Below are 27,906 nucleotides of genomic sequence, written 5' to 3' on the forward strand. Positions count from 1 at the left end.
ACTATCAGTAACGATGGACAAACTTTTTTCTCCTTTAGGCCTTCCAAGATCTTCCCAACACACTGGATGAAATTGATGCTTTATTAACTGAAGAAAGATCAAGAGCATCTTGCTTCACAGGACTAAATCCTACAGTATGCCTCCTTCCCTATTCTCAGTCTGCAACAATCCCTACCACCGCCTCTCCGCATACACACACACACACACACACACACACACACACACACACAGTTCCCTCCAGTACTTGCCTCCCACTCTGTACCAGAGCTCTTGGTAATAATAAGCTAGACAGCAGGAACAATGTGCTTTAAATGCCAGATTCTGAATCTATTAGAATTTTAAGTAGATTCTTCCTAAGGAACACAGTGTTCTGTGCCTTTTCTTTATAAAAAGAATAGTTGGGCTAACCTGAAATACTGCAGTGTTTAATAGTTTTTCAAGGATACAGAAATGCCATTTTCAGTGTGTTAGAAGGACATGAATTAATTGCATACAAACAGTGCAGCACAATTGGCATTTTCAGTTAAGGTTTTAATTGATGCAAAATTTTATCCTTTGGTAGATTTATCTTAATTTTTTTATTTTTATTTTTTTTCCCTGCCAGGTTGTTGAGGAATACACAAAAAGAGAAGAAGAAATAGAACAGTTAACTGAGGAACTAAAGAGAAAGAAAGTTGAACTGGATAAATATAGGGAAAACATTTCACAGGTAATTGTTTAATTTTTATCTTTTTTTTAATCATACGCTTATCATTAATGATATGAGAATATAGACTAATGTAAAATGAAATGATATGCTTTTAAGAGAAAAAGGTGCAATGTGTTTTCTTATGACCAAATTGATATTGCTAGTAAATTTGTTTTATGTGGAATTTTGTATCAGAATATAGTAGCATTTCTTTTAAATTGTGTTTTCCTGTTGCCTTTAATTGTAGGTAAAAGAGAGGTGGCTAAATCCCTTAAAAGAGCTGGTAGAAAAAATTAATGAGAAGTTCAGCAATTTTTTTAGTTCCATGCAGTGTGCTGGTGAAGTTGATCTCCATGCAGAAAATGAGGTAAAAGCGCATTTCACATGTTTTTTGGCAAGTCATTTTAAGTATGTGCTAAAAATACATGCAAGTTATTTCTTATTTTAGAGTTATACTTAAAGAAAGGACCACCTATGGGATTCCATCAGAGTTTTTTTTGTTTGTTTTTTTCCCCTTGATGAGGAGATTAGTGACTAATAACCTTATTAGCTCTTTGTATGTCCAGTCTAAGTAATGATAAGTCAGCCGTGATAAACAAATACATTGCTTTATAAATCTACCACTGCCCAAATTAGAAGAGTCATTCACAAATTGGCAGAGTTGAAATATAGTATATATTAGTGGTTTTAAAGAGAATTTCACGAGAATGGAAATATTTGAAACTTTGATACTAATTTCTTGAGCTAAAAGTTTATACCTTGCAGTTTTGAGTAAAATAAATTTACCATTAAGAAATGTGTAAAGATATGAGCTAGGATTTGCTTGAGAAGGAGACATGGGTGGAGTTATAGATAAGACAAGGATTGCTGTGTATTTGTCATATATAATAAATACTATGGTTGATGGTATATTGGGCTCATTTTAGTGTTCTAACTTGGTATATGTTGGAAATTTTCCATAATACAAGTTACTTTAAAATAAGTAAAGACAATAAAGAAAATAATTCTTTTCTTTATAGCTTGATAATTTTGCATTTCAGCTGTATAAATATAAGGAAGAAAGTGCCGTTAGCACCTTAACAACTTTGTCCTATGACTCCTTCAGTTATTTCACGTGAGGACATCGTTTCACTTTCAAGTTCTAGTAAAATACTAGATCCTGCTACAGTAATTGTCATCTACCCAGTCTTTGGACTTGTTAGAATTAAAGGATGTATTGTAGTAATAATAACATGTATAATATGCTTCCTGTGTGTCAGGCACTATGCTAAGCACTTTGGAGTTTGTCTTGTATAATCCTCACAACAATCTTTTGAAGTAGGTACCTTTATTGTACCCTATTTTTAAAAAACAAAGAAACTGAAACTTAGAGAGATAAAGTACTAAAGGTTACTAACTGGCTAGTGAATGTCAAAATTGAGAAGCAAACTCCAGACCTGACCCTAGAGCCTATGTGTTTAAATACTGCCTCTCCTGGAGTGAGCTTCTTGGCTCAAGTAGACACATGAGACTATGTGGGCAGCTCCTGTCTGGAGGCGAGATGAGAAGGCAGAGGGGGGACAAGAGTTGGTTGAATGGTCATGGGGAATACAGGGTGGAGAGGAGGAGTGTGCTGTCTCATTAGGGGGAGAGCAGCCAGGAGTACATAGCAAGGTGTGTATAAGTTTTTGTTTGAGAGACTGACTTGATTTGTAAACTTTCACTTAAAGCACAGTAAATTAAAAAAAAAAAAAAAGAATGATTAGGAAAAAAAAAAATTTGCTGCCTCTCCCATAGAAGTTACATAGCTTTTATAGGGTGAAAATTTGATTGCTAATAGCTTGATCAGACTTAAAGTAACTGCAGAGTTTTTATCAAACAGCTTGACCAGATAAGACCTAAATGTGATTAAGTAAGCAGAGTGTAGCTTGTGGACTTGACCTGTCCTAGAAATCCCATCTTCAATCTAGGTCCTGTACGGAAAAGAGTTGATCTACCTTCAGCCATTTCAGGAGGTAACATATGATCAAGAACCATGGTATTGAAGGAAGAAGTCCAAGCAGCACTGAAGGCACTGGCGAAAAACAACACTTCAAGAATTGACGGAATGCCAACTGAGCTGTTTCAGTAAATGGATACAATATTGGAAGCGCTCACTTGTCTATGCCAAGAAATTTGGAAGACAGCTACCTGGCCAACCAACTGGAAAAGATCCATATTTGTGCTCATTCCAAAGAAAAGTGATCTAACCAAATGCGGAAATTATCGAACAATATCATTGATATCATACACAAGTAAATTTTGCTGAAGATCATTCAAAAGCGGTTGCAGCAGTACATCGACAGAACTGCCAGAAATTCATGCCAGATTCAGAAGAGGATGTGGAACGAGGAATATCACTGCTGATGTCTGATGGATCTTGGCTGAAAGCAGAGAATACCAGAAAGATATTTAATGTGTTTTATTGACTATGTAAAGGTATTCGACTGTGGGGATCATAACAACTGTTGAATAAAATTGCTAAGAATGAGAATTCCAGAACACGTAATTGTGCTCACGAGGAACCAGCACCTAGACCAAGAGGCAGTTGTTCAAACAGAAAAAGAGGATATTGCCTGGTTTAAAATCAGGAAAGGTGTGCATCAGGGTTGTATCCTTTCACCACACTTATCCAGTCTGTATGCTGAGCAGATAATCTGAGAAGCTGGACTATATGCAGAAGAATGCAGCGTCAGGATTGGAGGAAGACTCATTAACAGCCCGCGTTATGCAGATGACACAACCTTGCTTGCTGAAAGTGAAGAGGACTTGAAGCACTTACTGATGAAGATCAAAGATTACAGTCTTCAGTATGCGTTACACCTCAACATAAAGAAAACAAAAATCCTCACAATCGAACCAATAAGCAACATCACGATAAATGGAGAAAATATTGAGGTTATCAAGGATTTCATTTTACTTGGATCCATAATCAACGCCCTTGGAAACAGTAGTCAAGAAATCAAACAACGTATTACCTTGGGCAAATCTGCTGCAAAAGACCTCTTTAAGGTGTTAAAAAGCAATGATGTCACCGTGAAGACTAAGGTGCACCTGACCCAAGCCATGTTATTTTCAGTCGCCTCATATTCATGTGAAAGCTGGACAGTGAATAAGGGAGACCAAAGAAGTGATGCATTTGAATTATGGTGTTGGTGAAGAATATTGGATATACCATGGACTGCTAGATGAACAAACAGATCTGTCTTGGAAGAAGGACAGCCAGAATGCTCCTTAGAAGCAAGGTTGGTGAGACTTCATGTCACATACTTTGGATGTGTTATCAGGAGGAACCAGTCCCTGGAGAAGGACATCATGCTTGGTAAAGTAGAGGGTCAGTGAAAAAGAAAACCCTTAACGAGATGGATTGACACAGTGGCTGCAACAGTGGGCTCAAACATAGCAAGAACTGTGAGGATGGCGCAAGACTGGGCATTGTTTCGTTCTTTTGTTTGTAGGGTTGCTGTGCGTTAGAACTGACTTGATATCACCTAACAACAGTAACACCAATCTAGATGCTATTGTATGTTGCTGTATCTATCTTATTCTGTTGTCTTTCTGTGTTTTAAGTCATAACTAGAGTACACAGAGATAATACTCATCAACTTTTTCATTGCCATTCTCCAATCTAACCTTGGATCCCTGGAAAATGGGATCTTACCTTTTCTCAGCCTCCCCCTTAGAATGCTTCTATTCTGGTCTCCCCAGTCATGATTCTAGAACTTCCTTTTTTAGCCCGAGCCTCTACTGAGATGGAGGAAGCTAGAATGGTCTAAAAAGAGCACCGAATAGGTTGCAGAGCCAAAAACAAGCTCTGATAAACAAAGCTGCTATGCTTAAGAAATGACATACTTAACAAAGTTATTGTGGAAGACATACAGTGTGTAAGTTAGAGAGTAAACCTTGGTCATCATAACTTTTACAAATTCATTGTTGTAATTTATTTGTTTTGTGGGTGATAAACAGATTAAAAGTGGTATTTCTAAAATTTGTTAGCCTAGTAGAAGCCTTCGAATTTTAAAAAAGACCAGACTTAATGGCCTGACAGAGACTGGAGAAACCCCAAAAGCATGGCCCCAAGATACCCTTTTAACTCAGTACTGAAGTCACTCCTGAGGTTCACCCCTCACCCAAAGATTAGACAGGCCCATAAAACAAAACAAGACTAAAGGGGCACACCAGCCCGGGGGCAAGGACTAGAACGCAGAAGGGGACAGTTAAGCTGGTAACGGGGAACCCAAGGTCGAGAAAGGGAGAGTGTTGACATGTTATGGGGTTGGCAACTAATGTAACAAAACAGTATGTGTACTGATTGTTTAATGATAAACTAGTTCTGTAAATCATCTGAAGTACAATAATAAAAATAAAAGAAAAAATATATTTTTAATTCTAAAATTTGTTACAAAATCTACATGCTGGTTATATCATCTTTGAAACGAGGGACATTTATTTGCAAATTATCAATATTCTTGCAAGATTGATGTTTCATCATTTACGATTTTGTCGAGTTAATGAAGCAGAACTGTAGAGTTTTAACTCTAGAATTTTTATGATGTAAAAACATTTGATGGAGAGGTAATTAATTCCCCTTGAAATTAAATAATGGGACGGATTGACTCTTTTCACTGGCAATTATCTATTTGTTGATTCTCAAAAAAGCAGGAAAAAAAGATATGAATTTTTGTAAAAGTTCTTACTGTTAATCGTAGACCTATGCTGTCCAGTATGGTAGCCACTGACCAGTTTGGCTATGGAGCACTTGAAATGTGGAAAGTATGCTTAAGTATAAATTTCGAACACTCAGTATGAAAAAAAGAATGTAAAATGTCTCTGATATTTTATATTGATGTAGCTAGTAGAAATTTTTTAATTGTTTAGGTGGCTTACATTGTATCTCTGGGTTAGCACCATCTTGGACCATAAAGCTCTATTAAATAGTTAACCATTAATTAATAAATTATGTATCTCATTTTTAAGGTAAATCTGAACCTGACTGACCTAGAAATGACATTGATAAGAGTAATAAAAAAGCCTTAGAGCCTCAGTTTTAGCAAAACTTACAGAAGACTGAATGCATCCATTACAACAAATATTTATTGAGTGCCTAATTATCTGGCAGGCTTTTTGCTAAGTATCGTGTGTATATGTATTTGCCTTAATGGAAATCATTTTTCAGAGTATTCATGTCAAAACCAAACCCATTGGCGTGAAATCGATTTCAACTTATAGCAACCCTATAGGACAGAGTAGAACCGCTCCATAGGGCTCCCAAGGCTGTAAATCTTTACGGAAGCAGACTACCAACCACACATCTTTCTCCCATGGGTCGGCTGGTGGGTTCAAACTGCAGACCTTTTGGTTAGCAGCTGAATGCATTAACCACTGTGCCACCAGAGCTCCTATAGCCCTTATCTATTACTTTCTTAACCAACTAAGTAAAGTAGGGAGGACTCTTGACCCCCTGCAGTGGCATACACAGCTGCCTCTAGCAGGAAGTGGCGTGACATTTCATTGTGTTCTAATTTTCACCTATAGCTTAAAAACCTAGCAATTTAGAACTAGAATAGATAGTCCCTTGCCATGATAGGGTGCTTCACTCAGTAATTCCTAAAAACTTTTGAAAAAGCCTACTAATAGAAAAGAATGGTATGAGAGGAGGGAAATGGTTGATCTTTCTTATTAATCTTAATAGTTTTCCTTGTCTAAATAGATCACTTGGGGGCCTCTAAAGGTTTTAGATAGCAACATGTTCCTTAATATTATTTTCACTTTTAAACTAGATCACTAAAGTTTGAGTTCTTTACTCTTACAATTGATTTAGCCAGTCTGTTTTCAAATAATTTTGTGAGATTCAGATAAAACTCATCTTTTATCAAATTTTTAAATGTTTTATAGGAAGACTATGATAAATATGGAATTCGAATTAGAGTCAAATTTCGTAGTAGTACTCAACTGCATGAATTAACTCCTCATCATCAGAGTGGAGGTGAAAGAAGTGTTTCTACCATGTTATACTTGATGGCACTTCAGGAGCTTAATAGATGTCCATTCAGAGTAGTTGATGAAATCAATCAGGTATAGTGATTATTCTTTTACTTGGGTCTTGGGTATCGTGTGATCAATATAAATGTAATTATTATTATTGTTATTGTTAAGGGAATGGACCCAGACAATGAACGGAAGGTATTTGAAATGGTTGTAAAGACTGCCTGTAAGGAAAACACATCTCAATACTTCTTTATTACACCAAAGGTAGGTAATGAGTAACCTAAAAATGCTCATTGTATACTCAGAAGTCCCCTGTGGCTTAATCATGTAGCAGATTTTAACCCAATATGTAAATATGAACAGGAACACTCCCAAGAAAGGAACTGAAAATATTACGGTAATACTCGTATTAATAAAGAGAACACGTTCCAGTGCCATACTTAATCAAAAACGTCATTATCAGAGGAAGAAACCTAGAACACATAGTTTTACGTTCTAGAACTAAGATTTCCTCCCTACACCTGGCACTCACTCCTCTTCTAGGACAGCCCCTCTTTTAGCACAAAAAAATGACTGGGGAATGCAACCTTCAGAACTCTGGTCCTGTCCATTTCCCCAGAAAGATTTGTCTTGGCATATGCTGCCCTTCCTCCTTATTTACCACTGCTACTGCCCTGGGCCAGAGGAAGTCCAAAGTACCCCAATATCCACTGCCCTCTGGTTGACATTAATAAACACAGGATGATCTTTATAAAGGATATTTCATAAGCTTGAACCACTGTAATAGGAAATTTTCCTTTGGTACAGTCTAGTGCTGTGAGTAAATTATAAAACTGATATACTAAAAGATGTATGTATTAGTATAATCAGATTTTTCTTTTTTAATTATGAATTTCTTTTTTATTTATGAAAAACTTCACTGGAGAGTCCTTCCTAAATTCGTATTGTATTGAATAGTAATAGCCTGTGTGATCTTCTTTCAGCAGGTACTCTGTGGAGTAGCCAGATCTGTTAATAGCCTATTGCTTACCAAACACCTTGGCCTATAAACCAGACCACCCTGTTATACACATTTCAGGGTACCAGTCTATTCCATGCCTGACCGTAGCTATTGTTTGAGAAGTATTTGGATAACTGAGTGAAGGTATCTATCCTGGGAAAATTCTAGAGAATATATTCTTCTCCAGAGTCTACCTAGGAAGTTGTATGATCTCTATTGGCCCTTGAACCTGTAGGGCTCCCAGGCATATTCCTTAGGCCCGGCTTCAGGTATGCTAATTCAGGTAAGCATTCCAGCCTGGCAGAGTACATGTTAAGGCATTTGAGAGCTTCATAAGAGTTCCATTAATATTACAAATAAAATACTTGATTGTATACATGAAAAGTTAGAAATTAGGCTTTTTAATATATAACATTAATGACAGTTTGTCTCTTTTCACACAGCTCCTGCAAAATCTTCCTTATTCTGAAAAGATGACTGTATTATTTGTCTACAATGGTCCTTATATGCTGGAACCAAACAAGTGGAATTTAAAGGCTTTCCAAAGGCGGCGGCGCCGTATTACATTCACTCAACCTTCTCAATAAAAGCAAAGAGAAGAGACTTGGGAATTTTTCTGTGAAATTCTGTTCATAAGTACAGTTCAACTGAATAAAAGCTAGGATTTTTGTTAAAATTCAAAGATCGATTATTTTTGGCAACCTGCTTTTAAATAGAAGTGGGTTGATGAAATGGAGACCATAGAAACGTCTTTCTCTGGAACATCATCTGATAGTAAAAATTAAATCTTCTTCAGTCATGGTTGAACTTGAGTACTTAGCACTCTGACTGTGAGTCATTGGGTTCCCATGTTAAAAGGTATTTACTATTACAAATCAAAGGTGCAGAGGAAGGGGTTATTGGTCACAAGAAGTTTAGTTGGCATGGTAACCCTGAGTTTTAATTGCAGACTAACTTTTAATTGCTTTTAGAACCTGAAGTTGACTCTGGGGCCTAAGTCATAGTTTTCTCCCAGTGTTATGTTTAGTTTTTTAAAATTGATATGGAAATTTGTAGTCTTAAATGTATAATAATAATTTATGATAAAGCTATTCATTTCTTCCTATTAAAAAAGATTACCTTATCTCTAGGAAATGGAATTTTATGGGCCTTTTTAAAAAGTTTTATGAAACTTGAGGCTATACTTGTATTGGTATTTCAATGGATAAAGTAGCACTGGGGTTTAAAAATAGTAGCTAGATGTCTTTGAAATGGTACAAGGTGGTCACAGATGATGCAAAATGCAACCAAAAGATTGACAGAGAATAGAATCAGGTGACAAGGGTTTTTAAAGAATAGCCCTGTAAAGTGTGTGTGTGTTTTTAATTTAAAGTCAATTGTATTTTACATTTTAAATTTCTAAAGCATTTTTATAATTATTTTTAGTAAGATTTTTCTGAAGATTTCATATACTGGTTTTTACAGTTTATATTTGAAATTTCTTAAAGTTATGTAAAGAGTGAAGGGAAGGTATTGATTTGTTTAAAACCATAATGTTCTTAGAACTTAAGCTTATAGATTCCTTACAGTGTTGGTCTACCCCATTATCTTAGAAAATCTAGTTTAAACTGTTTTCTTTCAGCATGAAAGAATTAGATGAGAAAATCACTTATTTCTGAGTTATACTAATTAACAGTTCCAAATTCTATTCTTTTTAAAAATAAATCTTGCAAGGTAATAGACTAGTCCGAGAACATGTTTTTGAATAGTGGATTGGATCTGTGTTGGTAATGACAAGTATTATTATTTTTTTTTTTACTTCCCAGCCTCAATGAATCGAAGAATTGCACTCAGTTTGGTTTTTTTTTATCATTGAAATTTATATTCTTATTAGATCAAAAAATAATGAACCATAAGTTTGTCTTCTCACTTAGACATTTTCTCTTTAGAAAGAATTTTTTTTCCTTTATAAAAACCTTAAAAGAAAGGGCCTTCCCTTCTTAAACTAAGTCTAATGCACAAACTATGAAAATTAAAAAAAAAAAAAACGTTTTTACTAGTGTGAACAAGTCTTATAAACATTGGAAAAAACTTGGTAACATGTTATTAAATGGCTATTGTTACCAAATGGTTTTGTTGTTAAATACTTCATTTTCCACCAAAATATCTTTACTAATTTTTTTTTTTAATATGTGCTTGGTGTAGTTTATTGAGTGAATTAGTGCCAGTCATCTTATCCCTGAAAAATGAATATCAATGTGAAAAGAAACTTGAAGATGAGGCATGTTTTAAAATAAAATGGTCAGTTACACTTTAGTTTACATACGGAAACAATTATTCCTTACTTCCTAAGCATTTATATCTCTCTTCTGAACAGTTAATAATATTTGGTTTTACATTGAATTTTGAGCTGCGAAGGATAAATTATGTATCATTTTAACATTAATGAAAAAAACAAGAATAAGTCTAACACAGTATAGTCTCAGCCACTTAAAACTGCATATATTTTCTGCAGAGGTTAAGTTTTAATTACATATAAATTGTAAAAACTCCAGGTGAAAGTGTGATTTGATGAATAAAATGATAGCTAAAATCTTAAGGTGACAAGCAGGTGTTTTTGATGACTAAATCTTAATTGATTTGCCTGAGGAGAGAGTCTTTGTTAAGAGATTTTCAGTATTTAAAGTATATCTTGCCGCTTTCTGTTGTCTTTTGGACATGTGCTTATTTTCAGCCTTAAGTATGTGAAAATTTGTACTTTCGGTCTGTTATTGTGGGTGTTTGTGTGTGTGTGTGTATAACTGAAAAAATGCTTTGGTCTGGGAAATACTACTTTGTTGGTAATAAATACATATTTTCATATTATTTTGGTGTATGTTATTTTAAACGAGAACTATTTCTATACTTTTGACCCTCTTAAGAGTCATTTTGGTATTCATATTTACAGAGGGGGAAAAAAAGTCTGTTGAGTGCCCAGCATTTACAGAACAGTGTTCAGCAGTTTATCAGTGTTCAAAAGAATAGAAAATTTAGCCCCTTGCCTGCCTGCAAGGAAATTACAGTCTAATAGAAGCAATTAACACACATGACAAAAAGCTTAAACCAAACTACTACTAAAGAAGCCAAACTATACGGTAAGTATAACTTTTTAGGTTGAAATCCTAGATTTGCTAAAAACATGCCCCATAGTCTATTTTGTCTTATTATTTCTTACAGTAAACTACTGTCTAAAGTAATTAAAAAAAAAAAAAAAAAACTCTATTTTTAAGCAAGGCTAGCTTTATCACTTGTTTTTAGACAAGTTTGGTTTTTGTATTCATGAAATAATAACTAATTCTCAGAGTTGAGAAGATTAAATGAGATCAGGAGCCTGTAGGGTAGCTAGCACTGTAGTGGGCACTTTATTTAATGTTGCCTTCTCCCCTTATATTTTAATCTTGAAAAAATGTAATGTTTTGAGTGTTTTCTACATCAAGATCTAAGAATTCTAAGTAAATTTAATGTACAGATTTTTATTCTCTCTTTGATAGTGTTCACAGGATGTAGGCATTTATAGGCTTTGAGCCTTTGGGCAGTACATGTAATTATTTTCATATATGTTGTTTACTTTCATGAAATGTGAATATTCACTAACTAGATTAAACTGCCCTAAAGTTATGGCAGTCTGTCTCATTACTTTATAGTCAAACCATAAATTTTAGAAAACTTATTTCATTAAATAGAATTTACAAATTTGGGAGTTTGACTCTGTTGACAATTTGGGCTTACTTTTTATTCCCAACGAAAAAGTTGGGTGTCAGGGGATTGTACTTTTTTTATTGTAAAGATTTAACTATTTGCTCATTGCTCTGAAATAAGTTTCTGGTTTTTGGCTGGAAGATTTGTTACTTTCAGACAAGCGCTACTCTTGTTCAATTCCAAAGAGAAAGAATAGGGCAACTTGGCCCAGCTTCCTTGTAAAAACTGTGCTAAGAGGACTTGGAGAAGCTGAGAGCAGCCTAAAAATAATCCTGGCTCTGTTGCCCTGGCTTCTTCTGAGAAGCTGAACATAGGTTGGGTATTTTTAGGCAGGTCAGAAACATCTGAAAGGTGTTCTCTTTCCGCAAATTTTATCCTACCTGTCTGACTGCCTTTAGTTAGTAAACTGATACTCTGCCTCTCAGGAGCATGCTTATACTCTTGGCATTTACCTCCATGCATTTGGAGTGGAGGTTGAGGTAGACAGGGCTACCAGGAGGGTGAACGGTGGGTTGAAAGAAACAATACCAGTATAAAGGTTTGGGAGAAGCTACCAACGAGTGTTACATGTTAGACAAATTTTAATTTTTTTCATATTTTAAAATCTTTAGTCCCAGTGACCTTTGTGACATGTTCTTTACCTTTAAATATTAGGTGTTAGACTTGCAAGGGATCTAACAGATCACTTAAGATCACCTCCTTTTCACGGTTATCTTCTTCTTTTCACAGTCATAAATCATGGAACGATATTATTTGAGTGATTAAAGCTAGCACTGATACACCTAAATGTAAGTAATTGTATAAACTGAATGCTATAATAACTTGTTTATATGCCATGTTATATTTTATAAGCATTTTAATATATGTTATCTGTTGTACACAACAAATAGGGAGTTAGCAATGTTATAACTTTTCCAAGTTTATGTGTTGGTAAATGGCAGAGGTGGGATTGAAAACCAGATCTGATGTTTTTTCCAAAATACTGTGCTGCTGCATTACTATCAGGATACCTGGTCTTTTTGAATTGGTGGAGATGTACCATCAGCAGCTCCTGATTATGTAATTCCCTTTCTTGTGAATAAGACCTTGCTTCTCCAGTACACCCCTGAGTTAGGGTACAGGTTTCTTCGACTGTATCAAAGACCCAAATATAACTTACAAGTTAGATGTTTATTTCTTAACAGAACATAAACAGTCTGGGGCTCATATGCCAACTCCTATTTTGTTACTCTGCCATCCTCAGAAATCTGTGGGCTGCTTCTCGTGGTGCAGGATGGCTGCTTCAGCTTTTGCCAACATGTCTGTATCCAAACCAGCAAGAAGGGAAAAAGAGACGAGGGAAGCACGTGAACATTTCTGTTGGGAGCATGATCTGTAAGAGGCACATATCACTGCTGCTCTTGTCCAGAACTTGGTCACGTTGCCTGATCTAGCAGCAAGGGAAGCTTGAATATGTCCTATTTAGCTGTGTGGCTATGTGTCTCGTTAAACACCAGCCACTCTTACTCAAGGAAGAAGGGTAGAGTAAACATTGGTGGACAATCAGCCTCTGCCACAGCCTGCAGGAGATAACTGATTACCCTGTGGCCTATTGTCAGTGTTTTCAGAACTGACTTGGTATGTTCCCATTACACTCAGAATAAAAATCCGGAGTTGTTATAACAGCCTTCAAAGCCCTACATGATGTGGTTCCTACTTATCCCCCCTCTGCAACCACATTGAAAATAGCAATGATAAATATGGAATTCGAATTAGAGATATGCTGCCATCCTTTTGCCCTGTTTTATTTTTCTTAGCATTTCTCACTACTTATCATTGTATATTTTGTTTGTTGTTTAATTTCCTCAGCTAGAATATGAGTTCTCTGAAGGCAGAGACCTTGTTGTGTTGATTACTACCTTCCCAGAACCTAGAAAAGTGCTTAGCACATAGTAAGGACTCAGTAATTGTAGCCTGAATGAATGTTCTTTCTCCCAACCCAGACAATGATTTGAGCATATTTTTTCCATTATTCCTCCGTTCAATCCTTGTGTACATGTAGTATGAGCAAGGGACTATACTATATACTGTGAGAAATAAAAAGAAATGTCCTTCATATGAATCCACCCTCCAGAAACTGGGAATCGAGAAGGAATGGGATCTGGTAAGGCTTCATGAAGGCATAGATTTTGAGTCCAGAATATGTAGGCAGGCCGTCATAGGGTGTTTTATAGGAAGTAGAAAGGTCCACGTTCTTTTGGATCACCTTCCTTTGGAATGGATACAAGTATGGATCTCTTTCAGTTGGGTGGCGAGGTAGCTGTCTTCCAAATTTCTTAACATAGATGATTAAGTACCTCCAGCACTGCATCTGGTTGCTGAAATACCCCAGTTGGTATCCTGTCAATTCTTGGAGCCTTGTCTTTCACCAGTGTCTTAAGTGCAGCGTGAGAACCTCTTTCTTCAATACCATCGGTTCTTGATCATTGCAACTAGAGGCTTGAAATTTTTCTTAAGTTCTTTTAGCTTGAGAATTGTCAAGCATGTTCTTCCCTTTCGGTTTTCTAACTCCAAGTCTTCGCACATTTCACTATAATACTTTGTCTTTTCGAGCCGCTCTTCGAAATCTTCTGTTCAGCTGTTTTATTTATCATTTCTTCCTTTCGCTTTAGCTGCTCTATGTTCAAGAGCAAGTTTCAGAGTCTCTTCTGACATCCATTTTGGTCTTTTCTTTCTTTCCTGATTTTTTAATGATCTTTTGCTTTCTTCATGTGTGTTCATCCCACAACTCACCTGGGATTTATAGTCACATTTATAAAGAAGTTATATCATGGATAGCTAAGACACACACTGTGTGTGTATATATATATATATACACACACACACACACACACACACCATTGGTGAGAATGTAAAATTGATAGAGCGTCTGTAGTGAACAATTTAGCAATATTTTTTATAGTATTTTATTGTGTTTTTGATGAAAGCTTACACAATGAATTAGGTTGCCGTCTAATAATTTCTATACACTTTGTTCAGTGACATTAGATTTTTTTTTTTTGCTTTGTTTTGTTTTTTTAATAGCGTACCATACTCCTGGGTAATGCCGTTTATTTTGTGTGCTGCTGTTATTTTGCTAAAAAGGTGGTTAGTTTCAGTTCAGGGCTTAAAGAGTATCTCAGGGTAATAGTCTCAGGGAGCCCTCTGGTCTCAATTGGTCCAGCAAGTCTAGACTTTTCACGAATTTGGGTTCTGTTCTTCATTTTTCTCCCATTTTGTCTGGGTTCATCTACTGTGGCCCTGATCAGAATGGTCAGTAGTTGTAGTGGTAGCCAGGTACCATCTAGTTCTTCTGGTCTCAGGATAGATGAGGCCATGGCTGGTATAGGCAGTTAACCCTGTAGACAAGTTCCTTCTCTAGAACTTTGGTTTCCTTCTTTCTCTTTTGCTCCAGACAAGTAGAGACCAGTAGTTATGTCTTAGATGGCTGCTTGCAAACTTCTAAGACCCCAAATGCCACTAGGATGCAGAACATGAACTTTGTTGAACTGTGTTATGCCAATTGACTGAATTGTCCCATGAGACTAAGGTCCTAAGCCTTCAAACCAGAAAACCAGTCACTTAAGGTGTTTCGTTATGGCTAAGAGGTATCTGTAATTGTGTCCTCTATGAATATGTATTCCTGCATACACATATCTTTACAACAATATGTTTAAATGAGTGTACCTTTTGAACTAGCAAATCCACTTCTAGGAATTTATCTTATCTATATTCTCTCACATGTATTTCTAAGCAGATGTGCAAGGACATTCAGTTCAGTGTTGTTTGAGATAGCAATAGCTTGACAATTAATAGCTTAATAAATTATAATGCAAACATCCATTTAATAGAACACTATGCAGCTGTTAAAGAGGCTGATCTTTATGTACCGATATTAAAACAGCCAGGTCTCCAGGTTGTACTAACGAAAGCAGCAACATGCAGAAGACTATGTATGTGGCCCCCCATGTCTGTCAGTTTGTCGTACTGTGGGGGCTTGTGTGTTGCTGTGATGCTGGAAGCTATGCCACCGATATTCAGATACCAGCAGGGTCACCCATGGAGGACAGGTTTCAGCTGAGCTTCCAAACTAAGACAGACTAGGAAGAAGGACCCGACAGTCTACTTCTGAAAAGCATTAGCCAGTGAAAACCTCATGAATAGCAGCGGAACATTGTGTAATATCGTGCTGGAAGACGAGCCTCCCCAGGTTGGAAAGCACTGAAAAGATGACTGGGGAAGAGCTGCCTCCTCAAAGTAGAGTCAACCTTAATGACGTGGATGAAGTAAAGCTTTCGGGACCTTCAGTTGCTGATGTGGCACGACTCAAAATGAGAAGAAACAGCTGCAAACATCCATTAATAATTGGAACCTGGAATGTACAAAGTATGAATCTAGGAAAACTGGAAATCGTCAAAAATGGAACGCATAGACATCGAAATCCTAGGCATTAGTGAGCTGAAATGGACTGGTATTGGCCATTTTGAATCAGACAACCATATAGTCTACTATGCTGGGAATGACAACTCGAAGGGGAATGGTGTTCCATCCATCGTGAAAAAGAACGTTTCAAGATCTATCCTGAAGTACAACGCTGTCAGTGATAGGATAATATCCATACGCCTACAAGGAAGACCAGTTAATACGACTATTATTCAAATTTATGCACCAACCACTAGGGCCAAAGATGAAGAAATAGAAGATTTTTATCAGCTGCTGCAGTCCGAAACTGATCGAACATGCAATCAAGATGCATTGATAATTACTGGTGATTGGAATCTGAAAGTTGGAAACGAAAAAGGATCAGTAGTTGGAAAATAAGGCCTTGGTGATAGAAACAATGCCGGAGATCGAATGATAGAATTTTTTAAGACCAAGAACTTCTTCATTGCAAATACCTTCTTTCACCAACATAAACGGCGACTATACACATGGACCTCGCCAGGTGGAACACACAGAAACCAAATTGACTACATCTGTGGAAAGAGACAATGGAAAAGCTCAATATCATCAGTCACAACAAGGCCAGGGGCCGACTGTGGAACAGACCATCAGTTGCTCATGTGCAATTTCAAGCTGAAACTGAAGAAAATCAGAGCAAGTCCGCAAGAACCAAAATACGACCTTGGATATATCCCACCTGAATTTAGAGATCATCTCAAGAACAGATTTGACACACTGAACACTAATGACCGAAGACCAGATGAGTTGCAGAATGACATCAAGAACATCATACATGAAGAAAGCAAGAGGTCATTAAAAAGACAGGAAAGAAAGAAAAGACTAAGATGGATGTCAGAGAAGACTCTGAAACCTGCTCTTGAACGTCGAGCAGCTAAAGCAAAAGGAAGAAATGATAAAGTAAAAGAACTGAAAGGAAAATTTCAAAGGGCAGCTCGAGAAGACAAAGTAAAGTATTACAGTGATGTGCGCAAAGAGCTGGAGGTGGAAAACCAAAAGGGAAGAACACGCTCGGCGTTTCTCAAGCTGAAAGAACTGGAGAAAAAATTCAAGCCTTGAGTTGCAATAGTGAAGGATTCTATGGGGAAAATATTAAATAACGGAGGAAGCATCAAAAGAAGATGGAAGGAATACACAGAGTCATTATACCAAAAAGAATTACTCGATATTCAACCATTTCAAGAGGTGGCATATGATCAGGAACCTGTGGTACTGAAGGAAGTAGTCCAAGCTGCTCTGAAGACATTGGTGAAAAACAAGGCTCCAGGAATTGATGGAATATCAATTGAGATGTTTCAGCAAACAGTTGCAGTGCTGGAGGTGCTCACTCGTCTATGCCAAGAAATATGGAAGACAGCTTCCTGGCCAACTGACTGGAAGAGATCCATATTTATGCCTAGTCCCAAGAAAGGTGATCCAACCAAATGTGGAAATTATAGAACAATATCATTAATATCACATGCAAGCAAAATGTTGCTGAAGATCATTCAAAAATGGCTGCAGCCGTATATCAACAGGGAACTGCCAGAAATTAAGGCCTGTTTCAGAAGAGGACCTGGAACCAGGGATATCATTGCTGATGTCAGGTGGATCCTGGCTAAAAGCAGAGAATACCAGAAGGATGTTTACCTGCGTTTTATGGACTACGCAAAGGCATTCGACTGTGGACCATAACAAACTGTGGATAACACTGGGAAGAATGGGAATTCCAGAACACTTAATTGTGCTCATGAGGAACCTTTACATAGATCAAGAGGCAGTTGTTCGGACAGAACAAGGGGATACTGCTTGGTTTCAAGTCAGGAAAGGTGTGCGTTAGGGTTGTATTCTTTCACCATACCTATTCAATCTGTATGCTGAGCAAATAATATGAGAAGCTGGACTATATGAAGAAGAACGGGGCATCAGGATTGGAGGAAGACTTATTACCAACTTGCGTTATGCAGATGACACAACCTTCCTTGCTGAAAGTGAAGAGGACTTGAAGCACTTACTAATGAAGACCAAAGATGACAGCCTTCAGTATGGATTACACCTCAACATAAAGAAAACAAAAATCCTCACAACTGGACAAATGACCAACATCGTGATAAACGGAGGAAAGATTGAAGTTGTCAGGGATTTCACTTTACTTGGATTCACAATCAACAGCCATGGAAGCAGCAGTTAAGAAATCAAAAGATGCGTTGCATTGGGCAAATCTGCTGCAAAGGACCTCTTCAAAGCATTGAAGAGCAAAGACGTCACCCTGAAGACTAAGGTGCGCCTGACCCAAGCCATGGTATTTTCAATCATATCATGTGCGTGTGAAAGCTGGACAATGAATAAGGAAGACCGAAGAAGAGTTGACGCTTTTGAATTGTGGTGTTGGCGAAGAATATTGAATATACCATGGACTGCCAAAAGAACAAACAAATCTGTCTTGGAAGAAGCACGGTCAGAATGCTCATCAGAGGCAACGATGGTGAAACTGCGTTTTATATACTTTGGATATGTTGTCAGGAGGGATCAGTCCCTGGAGAAGGACATCATGCTTGGCAGAGTACAGGGTCAGCGGAAAAGAGGAAGACCCTCAACGAGGTGGATTGACACAGTAGCTGCAGCAGTGAGCTCAAGCGTAACAACGATTGTAAGGATGGCTCAGGACCGGCCAGTGTTTCGTTCTGTTGTGCGTAGGGTCGCTATGAGTCGGAACCGACTCGACGGCACGTAACAACAACAACATGTATGTGGCTGAGAGAGAGAATATGTAGTTACCATTTGTGTTTAAAAAGAAAAATGTGTATATGTATACGTATATATGTACGTATACACACACACACACACAGACATATAGCTAGATTTTCTGTCTCTTGAAGGAGACAAAGAAATTTACTAACTGCCTGCTTCTGGGGAAAAAAACTAGATAGCTGAAGAACAGGTGAGGGGAAAATTTATTTTTTACTATATGCATTTTTATATCTTTTAAATTAGTTGCCTTTTATTATGTCTTTTTAAATCTTTTTTTAAACAGAAAAGACCATGGACTTTAGACTGAAAGACAGTTTGACCTGCTACCTAAGTAGCTACACGTGACCAGAGCCAAATTATTTTTTTCTAATTTCATGTGACCACATTATAAAACACGTGAAATACAAAGGAGTCTCTTACGAAACCAGCACCCAGGCACAGTCACTGCAAAACTGTGTATAGTTCATTCTAGTCTTCTAAAAAATTGTTACTTCTTTCTGATTGTACAGTTAACAACTTAATTTTAAGATACACAGTATGTCCCTGGGTTAAGAATATCTGACTTATGGACAGTTCACACTTCCCTTTGATGTTGTGTAAATTGGCCCTCACTGGGAAACAATTGAACCAACCCCTACTTTCAACAGATTCTTTGTTGCAGTCACCTTCACTTGCTGCAGTGTAGCTTGTAAATCATTGAAAAGGCTTGAGCTTTTTCTTGCACTAAAAAAAAAAAACCAAACCCACTGCCGTTGAGTAAATTCTGATTCATAACAACTCTGTAAGTCTGTAAGACAGAGTAGAACTGTCCATAGGATTTCCAAGGCTGTAACTCTTAACAAAGCAGGCTGCCACATCTTTCTTCACGGAACAGCTGGTTAGTTCGAACCTCCAACCTTTTGCTTAGCAGTGGAGCGCTTAACCACTGTGCAACCAGGGCTCCTCTTACAATATACCAAAGCCCAAACTAAATCTGTTGCCATTGAGCCAATTCCAACTCATAGCAGTCACATAGGATAGAGTAGAACAGCCCCGTAGAGTTTCCAAAGAGCACCCTACACTAAAGTGAGGCTAAATAAGAACTGTATGTACCTGTTCGGACTTACCTACAAATTCGACTTAAAGACACACTTAGGAACGGATCTCATTTGTAACCCAGGTATTTGCCTGTACTACAAAATTCATCAGCTCATGTAAGGTATAGTGATTTATCAGTGAAGATTTAGAATAACGAGTAGAGTAGAAGTACTTATATATTTGTTTATTGTTTAATAAGTGTGCTATCTTCTCTCGGTCGTGTACAGGAACCATCTCCTTTATTGTCAAATGGCAGTTCCTAGCTAATATCATATCCTACCCTGAGAAAAAAGTAGCAACACTGTTACTGCTTTAAATGCCATAGCTCTTTTAAATTTGTTTACATAGAAACAACATAGGTTATCTTGCATATACCGTTCCCTAGTACCATCTATTTACGGCTGGTTACATCATTACTCCTGGCAGTGCATCGTCCAATGACTTGCAATGACTCTATCAGAGATTGTTACTCTGCTTCATTGATGATGAGGACAAATCCAAGTCTTACCCAGAGTATGCAGGAAAATGTGAACCATAATTCATTTTCTAAGCATGGTAAATTTACCGTTTGGTATTTTGTAGCATAAATATGGAATGATATTTCCAACAGTGCCTTCTCTTGAGCTCCTCAGGCCATTATTGCTTCATGCCTGCACCCTGATCTCTTTCATATTGACCCCTTGCCTTCTATGTACTGCCAGGAGAGAGGAGGATAAGTAAGGCAAGAGGAGAATAAGGAGGAAGCAGAACAAGACATCAGTTGGAAGGGCCCATTGACATTGTGGAGCAAAAGTCTCAGTCACACAAAGGAGGTAGCCCAGTCACCCCCTAAGGGCTCCCTGATATGTAGCATGGAGCCTGTGGAGGATGTGAGGTGAATGCTGTGAGTGCTAGCAGTGAGGGATGCACAGACAAAGCATCAAGGATACCTGCCACTACTCATGCTGTGCTTGAGTGCCGTAGACCAGAGGCAGCACCAGAGTCAGAATAGAGACCCCTGATCGGACACACAGCTTAAGCCCAGGGGTCTGAGGTAAACTGTTGGTAACCCAAGGCCCAGAACTCCTCCTGTGTCTGAGAAAGCAACAGCATTCTGACAGCCCTGTCTCACACACTCCTACAAAAGAAATACTGTGTCCACCAGTGAAAGTGATCTGCTTTCCAAGCCATCCTCCTAGAACAGGGGTCTGGCCACAGGGTCTCTGAACAACCCCACAGGCATGAGTTATAGAGTTCCTCAGGGCGTCTGGTCAACACACACTTGGGCATGGAGAGTTGCAGTGTGCCACAAAGGGGAGTAATGGGATTTGGGGCCCATGCAGGTTCCAATTTAGGCTTGGGTCACCCTCCCCAGCTTCCAATGCAGGCCCTGGTCAATCCTGACCAGGATGGGGGACTTAGGAAATTTACAGGAAAGTATTCCAGAGGGCTTTGGCTGAGGTTTGGAACCCAGGTTAAGGCTCCCACTTAGGAAGCTGCCCAAATTGATCTGGACAATTCATACTAGGAGTATTAGGTAGAAGAGAAAGGAACATCTTTGTTAACCCACTTTGTTGTTCCTTCTGTTACAGTAGTCAGCCTTACCCTAACTCATAAGCCCCTATATACTGGATATCACAGTTTTGTTTGTTTGTTTGTTTTTTCATGAATCTGGCAGGCAACAAAAGTGGTACTCTATCTTTGCTTTAATTTGAACTTTTGTTTAGTGAGGTTGAGCCTATATTAATGTTTCTCAGTCATTTATGTTTTTTCTTTGAATTGTGTATTCATAATTTATGCCCATTATTTTCTACTTGGTAGTTTTTTATGTTGATTTTTAGGCTACGTGTATGTGTTGATTTTCAGGCTACGTGTATGTGTTGATTTTCAGGGTATATGGCTTTTGGGATATGTGTGTATATATATATTTTGTTATCAGTTGCCATCAAGTTGATTCTAACTCATGGTGCCTCTGAGTGGATTTGAACCACCAACGTTTTGGCTAATAATTGAGCGTTTAACCATTTGTACCACCCAGGGCCTCCTGGGTGTGTGTGTATGTGTATTTAGAACTAGCCATTTCCCCATGATAAAAAACAAAACAAAACACACCCACTGCCGTTGAGTCGATTCTGACTCATAGCAACTCTTGAGACAGAGAGAACTGCCCCTTAGGATTTGCAAGGCTGTTAATCTTTAGGGAAGCAGACTGTACATCTTTCTCCTGTGGAGTGGTTGGTGGGTTTGAACCGCTGACCTTCCAGTTAGCAGCCAGCACTTTAAGCACTGCACCGTCAGGGCTTCTTTCCCATGATATAAGTTGTAAATATTTTTCACAATGTATCTTTTTACTTTGTTTATGGTGCTTTTTTTCTGTTCTAGATGTCTTTTGTATTTATTTTGTTTTAGTGAGATTTTTAAATCTGTGTTTTATGTCATTTTCAGAAAAGTCTTTCCCACTCCTAGATGATGTGAGTATTTATTCATGTTTTCTTCTGGTAATTTATGGCTTTGTTTTTACACTTACATCTTTGTTTTGTCTATAATTGATTTTGCCATAAGGAAGAGGCAGGTATCAAGCTTTTCTCCCTGTGTAACAAGCAGTTGTGCCAATACCATTCATTGAATCTACAAATGCTACCAGCTTTCTGCCTCAGGAGAGTTTCCAGGTCATGATGCGGAGAAGCGAACCCAGGTGAAGCCCAGCAGACTCGGAGCTGAGGAGACAGAGTTGATAATCTATGATTAGACCAATAGTTGCAGAAAAGCATTTGAGAAAATCCAATATCCATTTCTGATAAAAACCCTCAAAAAAGAAGTAATAGAAGGAAAATTATTTAACGTGATGGGACATTTACTTAAAATCCTACAGCTGGCATCACGTTTATAAGTGAAAGATCGAATACATTCCCTCTAAGACCTGGAACAAGGTAAGAATACCCACTCTCAACATCATATTGAAGCTTCTAGCCAGTGCAGTAAGGTAAGTAAAATAAAATGGATCCATATAGGAAAGAACGACAAATGACATGATCATTTATTGGAAAAAAAAAAAAAAAAAATCTGGTGAAATTCACAAAAACCCTACTAGAATGAATAAGTGAGTTTATAAAGGTTTCCAGATACAAGATCAAAATTCAAGAATCAATTATATTTCTATATACTAACAGTGCACAATCAGAAACTTGAAATTTAAAAATATGTACATTAACGTCAGAATTACAAAATTCTTAGGGACAAATCTGACAAAAGATGTGGAAGTCTTTTACATTGCTGACAGAAACTAAAGACCTAAATAAATAGAAAGACCTTGTTCATGGGTGGAAGACTCAATATTGTTAAGATGTCCAGACCAAAAAACCCAAACCTGTTGCCGTCGAGCCAATTCTGACTCATAGCAACCCTATAGGACAGAATAGAACTGCCCCATAGGGTTTCCAGGGATCGTCTGGTGGATTTGAACTGCCAACCTTTTGGTTAACAGTCTTAGCTCTTAACCACTGTGCCACCGGGGTTTCCGTTAAGATGTCAGTTCTCCCAAATTGATCTCTAGATTCTGTGGAATCTCAATCAGAATCCTAGCAGGCAGACATTTCTATAGAAATTGACAAGCTGATTCTAAAATTTATATGGAAGTTTAAAGGTGCTTGAATAGTCGAAACAACTTTGAAAAGAACGAAATTGGGAGGCTAACACTACCAGATTTCAAGAGTCATTATAAAGCTAAAGTGATCAAGACAGAGTGGTATTGGCGTAAATATAGGTAAAGAGACCAGTGGGACAGAATGGAGACTCCAAAAATAAACACACACGTATATGGACAACTAATTTTCAAGAAAGGTACCAAGGCAATTTAGTGGAGAAATGATAGTTTTTTAAAAATCTGGAACAATTGTATATCCATATGCAAAAAAAAAAAAATTCTATACCAATATAAAAATTAACTTAAAATGGATTGTAGATCTAAATGTAAACCCTCAAACTATAAAACTTCTATAAGAAAACATGGGAAAAAACCTGTCTGGCTTTGAGTTAGGCAAAACTCCCTTGGATATAACACTGAAAGCACAAACTAAAAAAAATAACAAAATGTTCAGTTGAACTTCATCAAAATTAAAAACTTTTGGTCTTCAAAAGACACCAAGAATAAGACAACTAGAAAATATCTCATTGGTTGAAAATATTTGCATAGAATATATATGATAAAGGACTCATATCCAGAATATATACATATTCAGTATCCAGTATACACATCCAGTATATATACATATTCTCAAAACTCAATAAATAGAAAACAAATTACCCAATTTAAAAATTGGACAGAAGATTTCAATCCATGACAGCTACCTTTCTTAATTTCAGGGAAGTTTTCTTCTATTATATTTTTGATTTTTTTTTTCTCTCTCTCTCATATTTATTCTCCTTTCTTTCAGGATCACCAGTTAATGCATGTGTTGGCTCAGTGTTCCTGTTTTCTATAGTATTTTTTTTTTTTAATTAATTTTTATTGTGCTTTAAGTACAAGTTTACAAATCAGGTCAGTCTGTCATACAAAAATTTACATACACCTTGCTATACACTCCTAATTGCTCTCCCTCTACCTTCTCTCCTTGTGTCCATTCGGGCAGCTTTTGGCCTCCTCTGGCCTCTCACCTCCCTTCCAGACAGGAGATGCCAACATAGTCTCATGTGTCTACTTGATCCAAGAAGCTCATTCTTCACCAGTATCATTTTCCATATCATATTCCAGTCAAATCCCTGCCTGAAGAGTTGGCTTTGGGAATGCTTCCTGTCTTGGGGTAACAGAAGGTCTGGGGACAATGGCCTCCGGGATCCGTCTAGTCCCAGTCTGACCCTTAAGTCTGGTCTTTTTATGAGAATTTGGGGTCTGCATCCCACTGCTCTACTGCTCCCTTAGGGGTTCTCTGTTGTATTCCCTACCAGGGCAGTCATTGGTTATGGCCAGGTACCATCTAGTTCTTCTGGTCTCATGCTGATGTGGTCTCTGGTTTATGTGGTCCTTTCTGTCTTTTAGTCTCTTAATTACCTTGTGTCTTTGGGGGTTTTCATTCTTCCTTGCTCCAGGTGAGTTGAGACCAATTGATATATCTTAGGTGGCCGCTTGCTAGCGTTTAAGACCCCAGGCGTCACTTTCCAAAGTGGGATGCAGAATGTTTTCTTAATAGATTTTATTATGCCAATTGACTTAGATGTCCCCTGAAACCATGGTCCCCAAATCCCTGCCTCTGCTACACTGGCCTTTGAAGTGTTCAGTTTATTCAGGAAACTTCTTTGCTTTTGGTTTAGCCCAGTTTTGTTGACCTCTCCTGTATTGTGTTTTGTCTTTCCCTTCACCTAAAATAAAACTTACCTACTATTTAATTAGTAAAAACCCTTCTCACTCCCTCCCCCCTTTCGTAACCAACAAAGAATATTTTCTTCTCTGTTTAAACTATTTCTCCAGTTCTTATAATAGTGGTCTTATACAATATTTGCCCTTTTGCAACTGACTAATTTCACTCAGCATAATGTCTTCCAGATTTCTCCATTTAACTTTCTTTTAATCATAGCTTTTATTCCTTTTCTACTGAATGCAGGATTTTCCTTTTCAGTTGCAAACCTTGTAGTCCATGCCACCAGTTCTTTTCTGCTGTGTTACTTCTATATTTTGCTGTTTCTAACATGGTTTTCATTTCTGTAATCCCCCCACACCTTTTTTGCTTACGTTTTACCAGTTTTCCTTTTCATCTCTGTCATCTCCTCTGGTCTCATGTTCTATTTTTTCTTTAAGAATATAATGTTTTTCACTGAAAATAGGGAAACACTTCAATATGTAAAAGATGACAACATTGAAACAAAAAGTGGGACTAAATAATGTAGCCATAGATCTTTCCTATGGAGAGGAAGTCAAGGCAATGTACAGAAATAAAAGATTGGTTTAAACATAGAAAAATAGGGATAAATATTAAGGTAACCAAAGTGGAACAAAGAAACTGTCAACAACACACAAAAACAGACATCAAGATGACAGCACCAAACTAAACTCATACCTATCGATAATTACGCTGAATGTAAATGGACTAAATCCACCAATAAGGAGACAGAGAGTAGCAGAATGGATAAAAAAACATGATCCATCTATATACTGCCTACGAGAGACACACTTAGACTTAAAGACACAAACTAAAACTCAAAGGATGAAAAAATATATCAAGCAAATAATCAAAAAAGAGCAGGAGTGGCAATATTAATTTCTGACAAAATAGACTATGTAATGATTAAAGGTTCAGTACACCAGGAGGATATCACCATAATAAATATTTATATGCCCAATGACAGGGCTCCAAACAGACTAACAGCATTGAAAAGAGAGATAGACAGCACCACAATAATAACAGGAGACTTTAATACACCCCTTTCGGTGAAGGACAGACATCCAGAGAGAAGCTCAATAAAGACACAGAAGATCTAAGTGCCACAGTCAGCCAACTTTACCTCAAAGACATATTCAGAATACTCCACCTAACAGCAGCCAAGTATACTTCTTTTGCAGTGCACATGGAACATTCTCCGGAATAGACCACATATTAGGCCATAAAGCATCTTAAGGGAATCCAAAACATCGAAATATTACAAAGCATCTTCTCTGACCATAAAACCATAAAAGTAGAAATCAATAACAGAAAAAAGCAAGGAAGAAAAATCAAACACATGAAAACTGAAGAATACCTTACTCAAAAGCTACTGGGTTATAGAAGAGATAAGGACAGAATAAAGAAATTCATAGAATCAAATGAGAATGAAAACACATTCTACCAAACCTTTGGGACACAGCAAAAGCAGTGTTGGGAGCTCAATTTATAGCAATAAATGTGTACATCCAAAAAGAAGAAAGGGCCAAAATCAAAATAGTAACCCTACAACTCAAATAGAAAGCAGCAAAAGGAGGCCTTGGGCACCAGAAGAAAGCAAATCATAAAAATTAGAGCAGAATTAAATGAAATAGAGAGTAGAAAAACAATTGAAAGAGTTAATAAGACCAAAAGCTGGATCTTTGGAAAGATTAACAAAATCGATAAACCATTGACCAAACTGACAAAAACAGGAGAGGAAGCAAATAATCCTACTAAGAAATGAGATGAGCAATATCACAACAGACCCAACTGACATTAAAAGAATCATAACAGAATACTATGGAAAATTGTACTCCAACAAATTTGAAAAGCTAGAGGAAATGGACAAATTTCTAGAAACACACTACCTACTAAACTAACACAAACAGAGGTAGAACAATTAAATAAGCCTATAACAAAAGAAGAAAGTGAAAAGATGATTTAAAAACTCACCCCCCCTAAAAAAGCCCTGGCACTGATGGCTTCACTGGGGAATTCTATCAAACTTTCAGAGAACAGTTAACACCACTACTGCTAAAGGTATTTCAGAGCATAGAAAAGGATGGAATACTCCCAAACTTATTCTTTGAAGACAGCATAACCCTGATACCACAATCAGGTAGAGACACTACAAAAAAAGAAAATTACAGACCAATATCCCTCATGAACTTAGACACAAAAATCCTCAACAAAGTTCTAGCCAATAGAATTCAACAACATACAAAAAAAATAATTTCCCATGACCAAGTGGGATTCATACCAAGTAAGCAGGGATGGTTCAACATTAGAAAAACAATCAGTGTAATCCATTATATAAATACAGCAAAAGACAAGAACCACATGATCTTATCAATTGATGCAGAGAAGGCATTTGACAAAGTCTAACACCATTCATGATAAAAACTCTCAGTAAAATAGGAATAGAAGAAAAATTCCTCAACATAATAAAGGGCACTTATACAAAGCCAACAGCCAACATCATCCTAAATGGAAAGTCTGAAAGCATTCCCTTTGAGAACAGGAACCAGACAAGGATGCCCTTTATCACAACTCTTATTCAACATTGTGCTGGAGATCCTAGCCAGAGCAGTTAGGCTAGATAAAGAAATAAAGAGCATCCACATTGGCAAAGAAGAAGTAAAAGTATCTCTATTTGCAGATGGTACGATCTTATAAAATAGAAAACCCTAAAGAATCCACAAGAAAACTACTGGAACTAATAGAAGATTTTAGCCAAGTATCAGGATACAAGATAAACATACAAATTCAGTTGGATTCCTCTACACCGACAAAGAGAACGTCAAAGAGGAAATCACGAAATCAGTATTATTTACAGT

General features: G+C 37.3%; 1 protein-coding gene across 4 annotated transcripts in view; it reads left to right on the forward strand.

The window, feature by feature from the left end:
• The window catches only part of SMC5 (structural maintenance of chromosomes 5), a 104,676-nt gene extending 94,138 nt beyond the window's left edge, over positions 1-10,538 (forward strand). For 3 of the 4 annotated variants that reach the window (XM_049895515.1, XM_049895516.1, XM_049895517.1), the window contains 6 exons: positions 39-134; positions 605-709; positions 936-1,055; positions 6,602-6,781; positions 6,863-6,958; positions 8,138-10,538. In XM_049895515.1, coding sequence (XP_049751472.1) covers positions 39-134; positions 605-709; positions 936-1,055; positions 6,602-6,781; positions 6,863-6,958; positions 8,138-8,281 — 741 coding nt within the window. In that variant the 3' untranslated portion in view covers positions 8,282-10,538. Of the gene's footprint in view, positions 1-38; positions 135-604; positions 710-935; positions 1,056-6,601; positions 6,782-6,862; positions 6,959-8,137 lie in introns of those variants that run through there. The other variant, XM_049895518.1, reaches the window with a different exon arrangement.
• Positions 10,539-27,906: the final 17,368 nt, after the last annotated feature.

This window comes from Elephas maximus, chromosome 9 (genome assembly GCF_024166365.1).
Source record: "Elephas maximus indicus isolate mEleMax1 chromosome 9, mEleMax1 primary haplotype, whole genome shotgun sequence".
Taxonomy (NCBI): Eukaryota; Metazoa; Chordata; class Mammalia; order Proboscidea; family Elephantidae; genus Elephas; species Elephas maximus.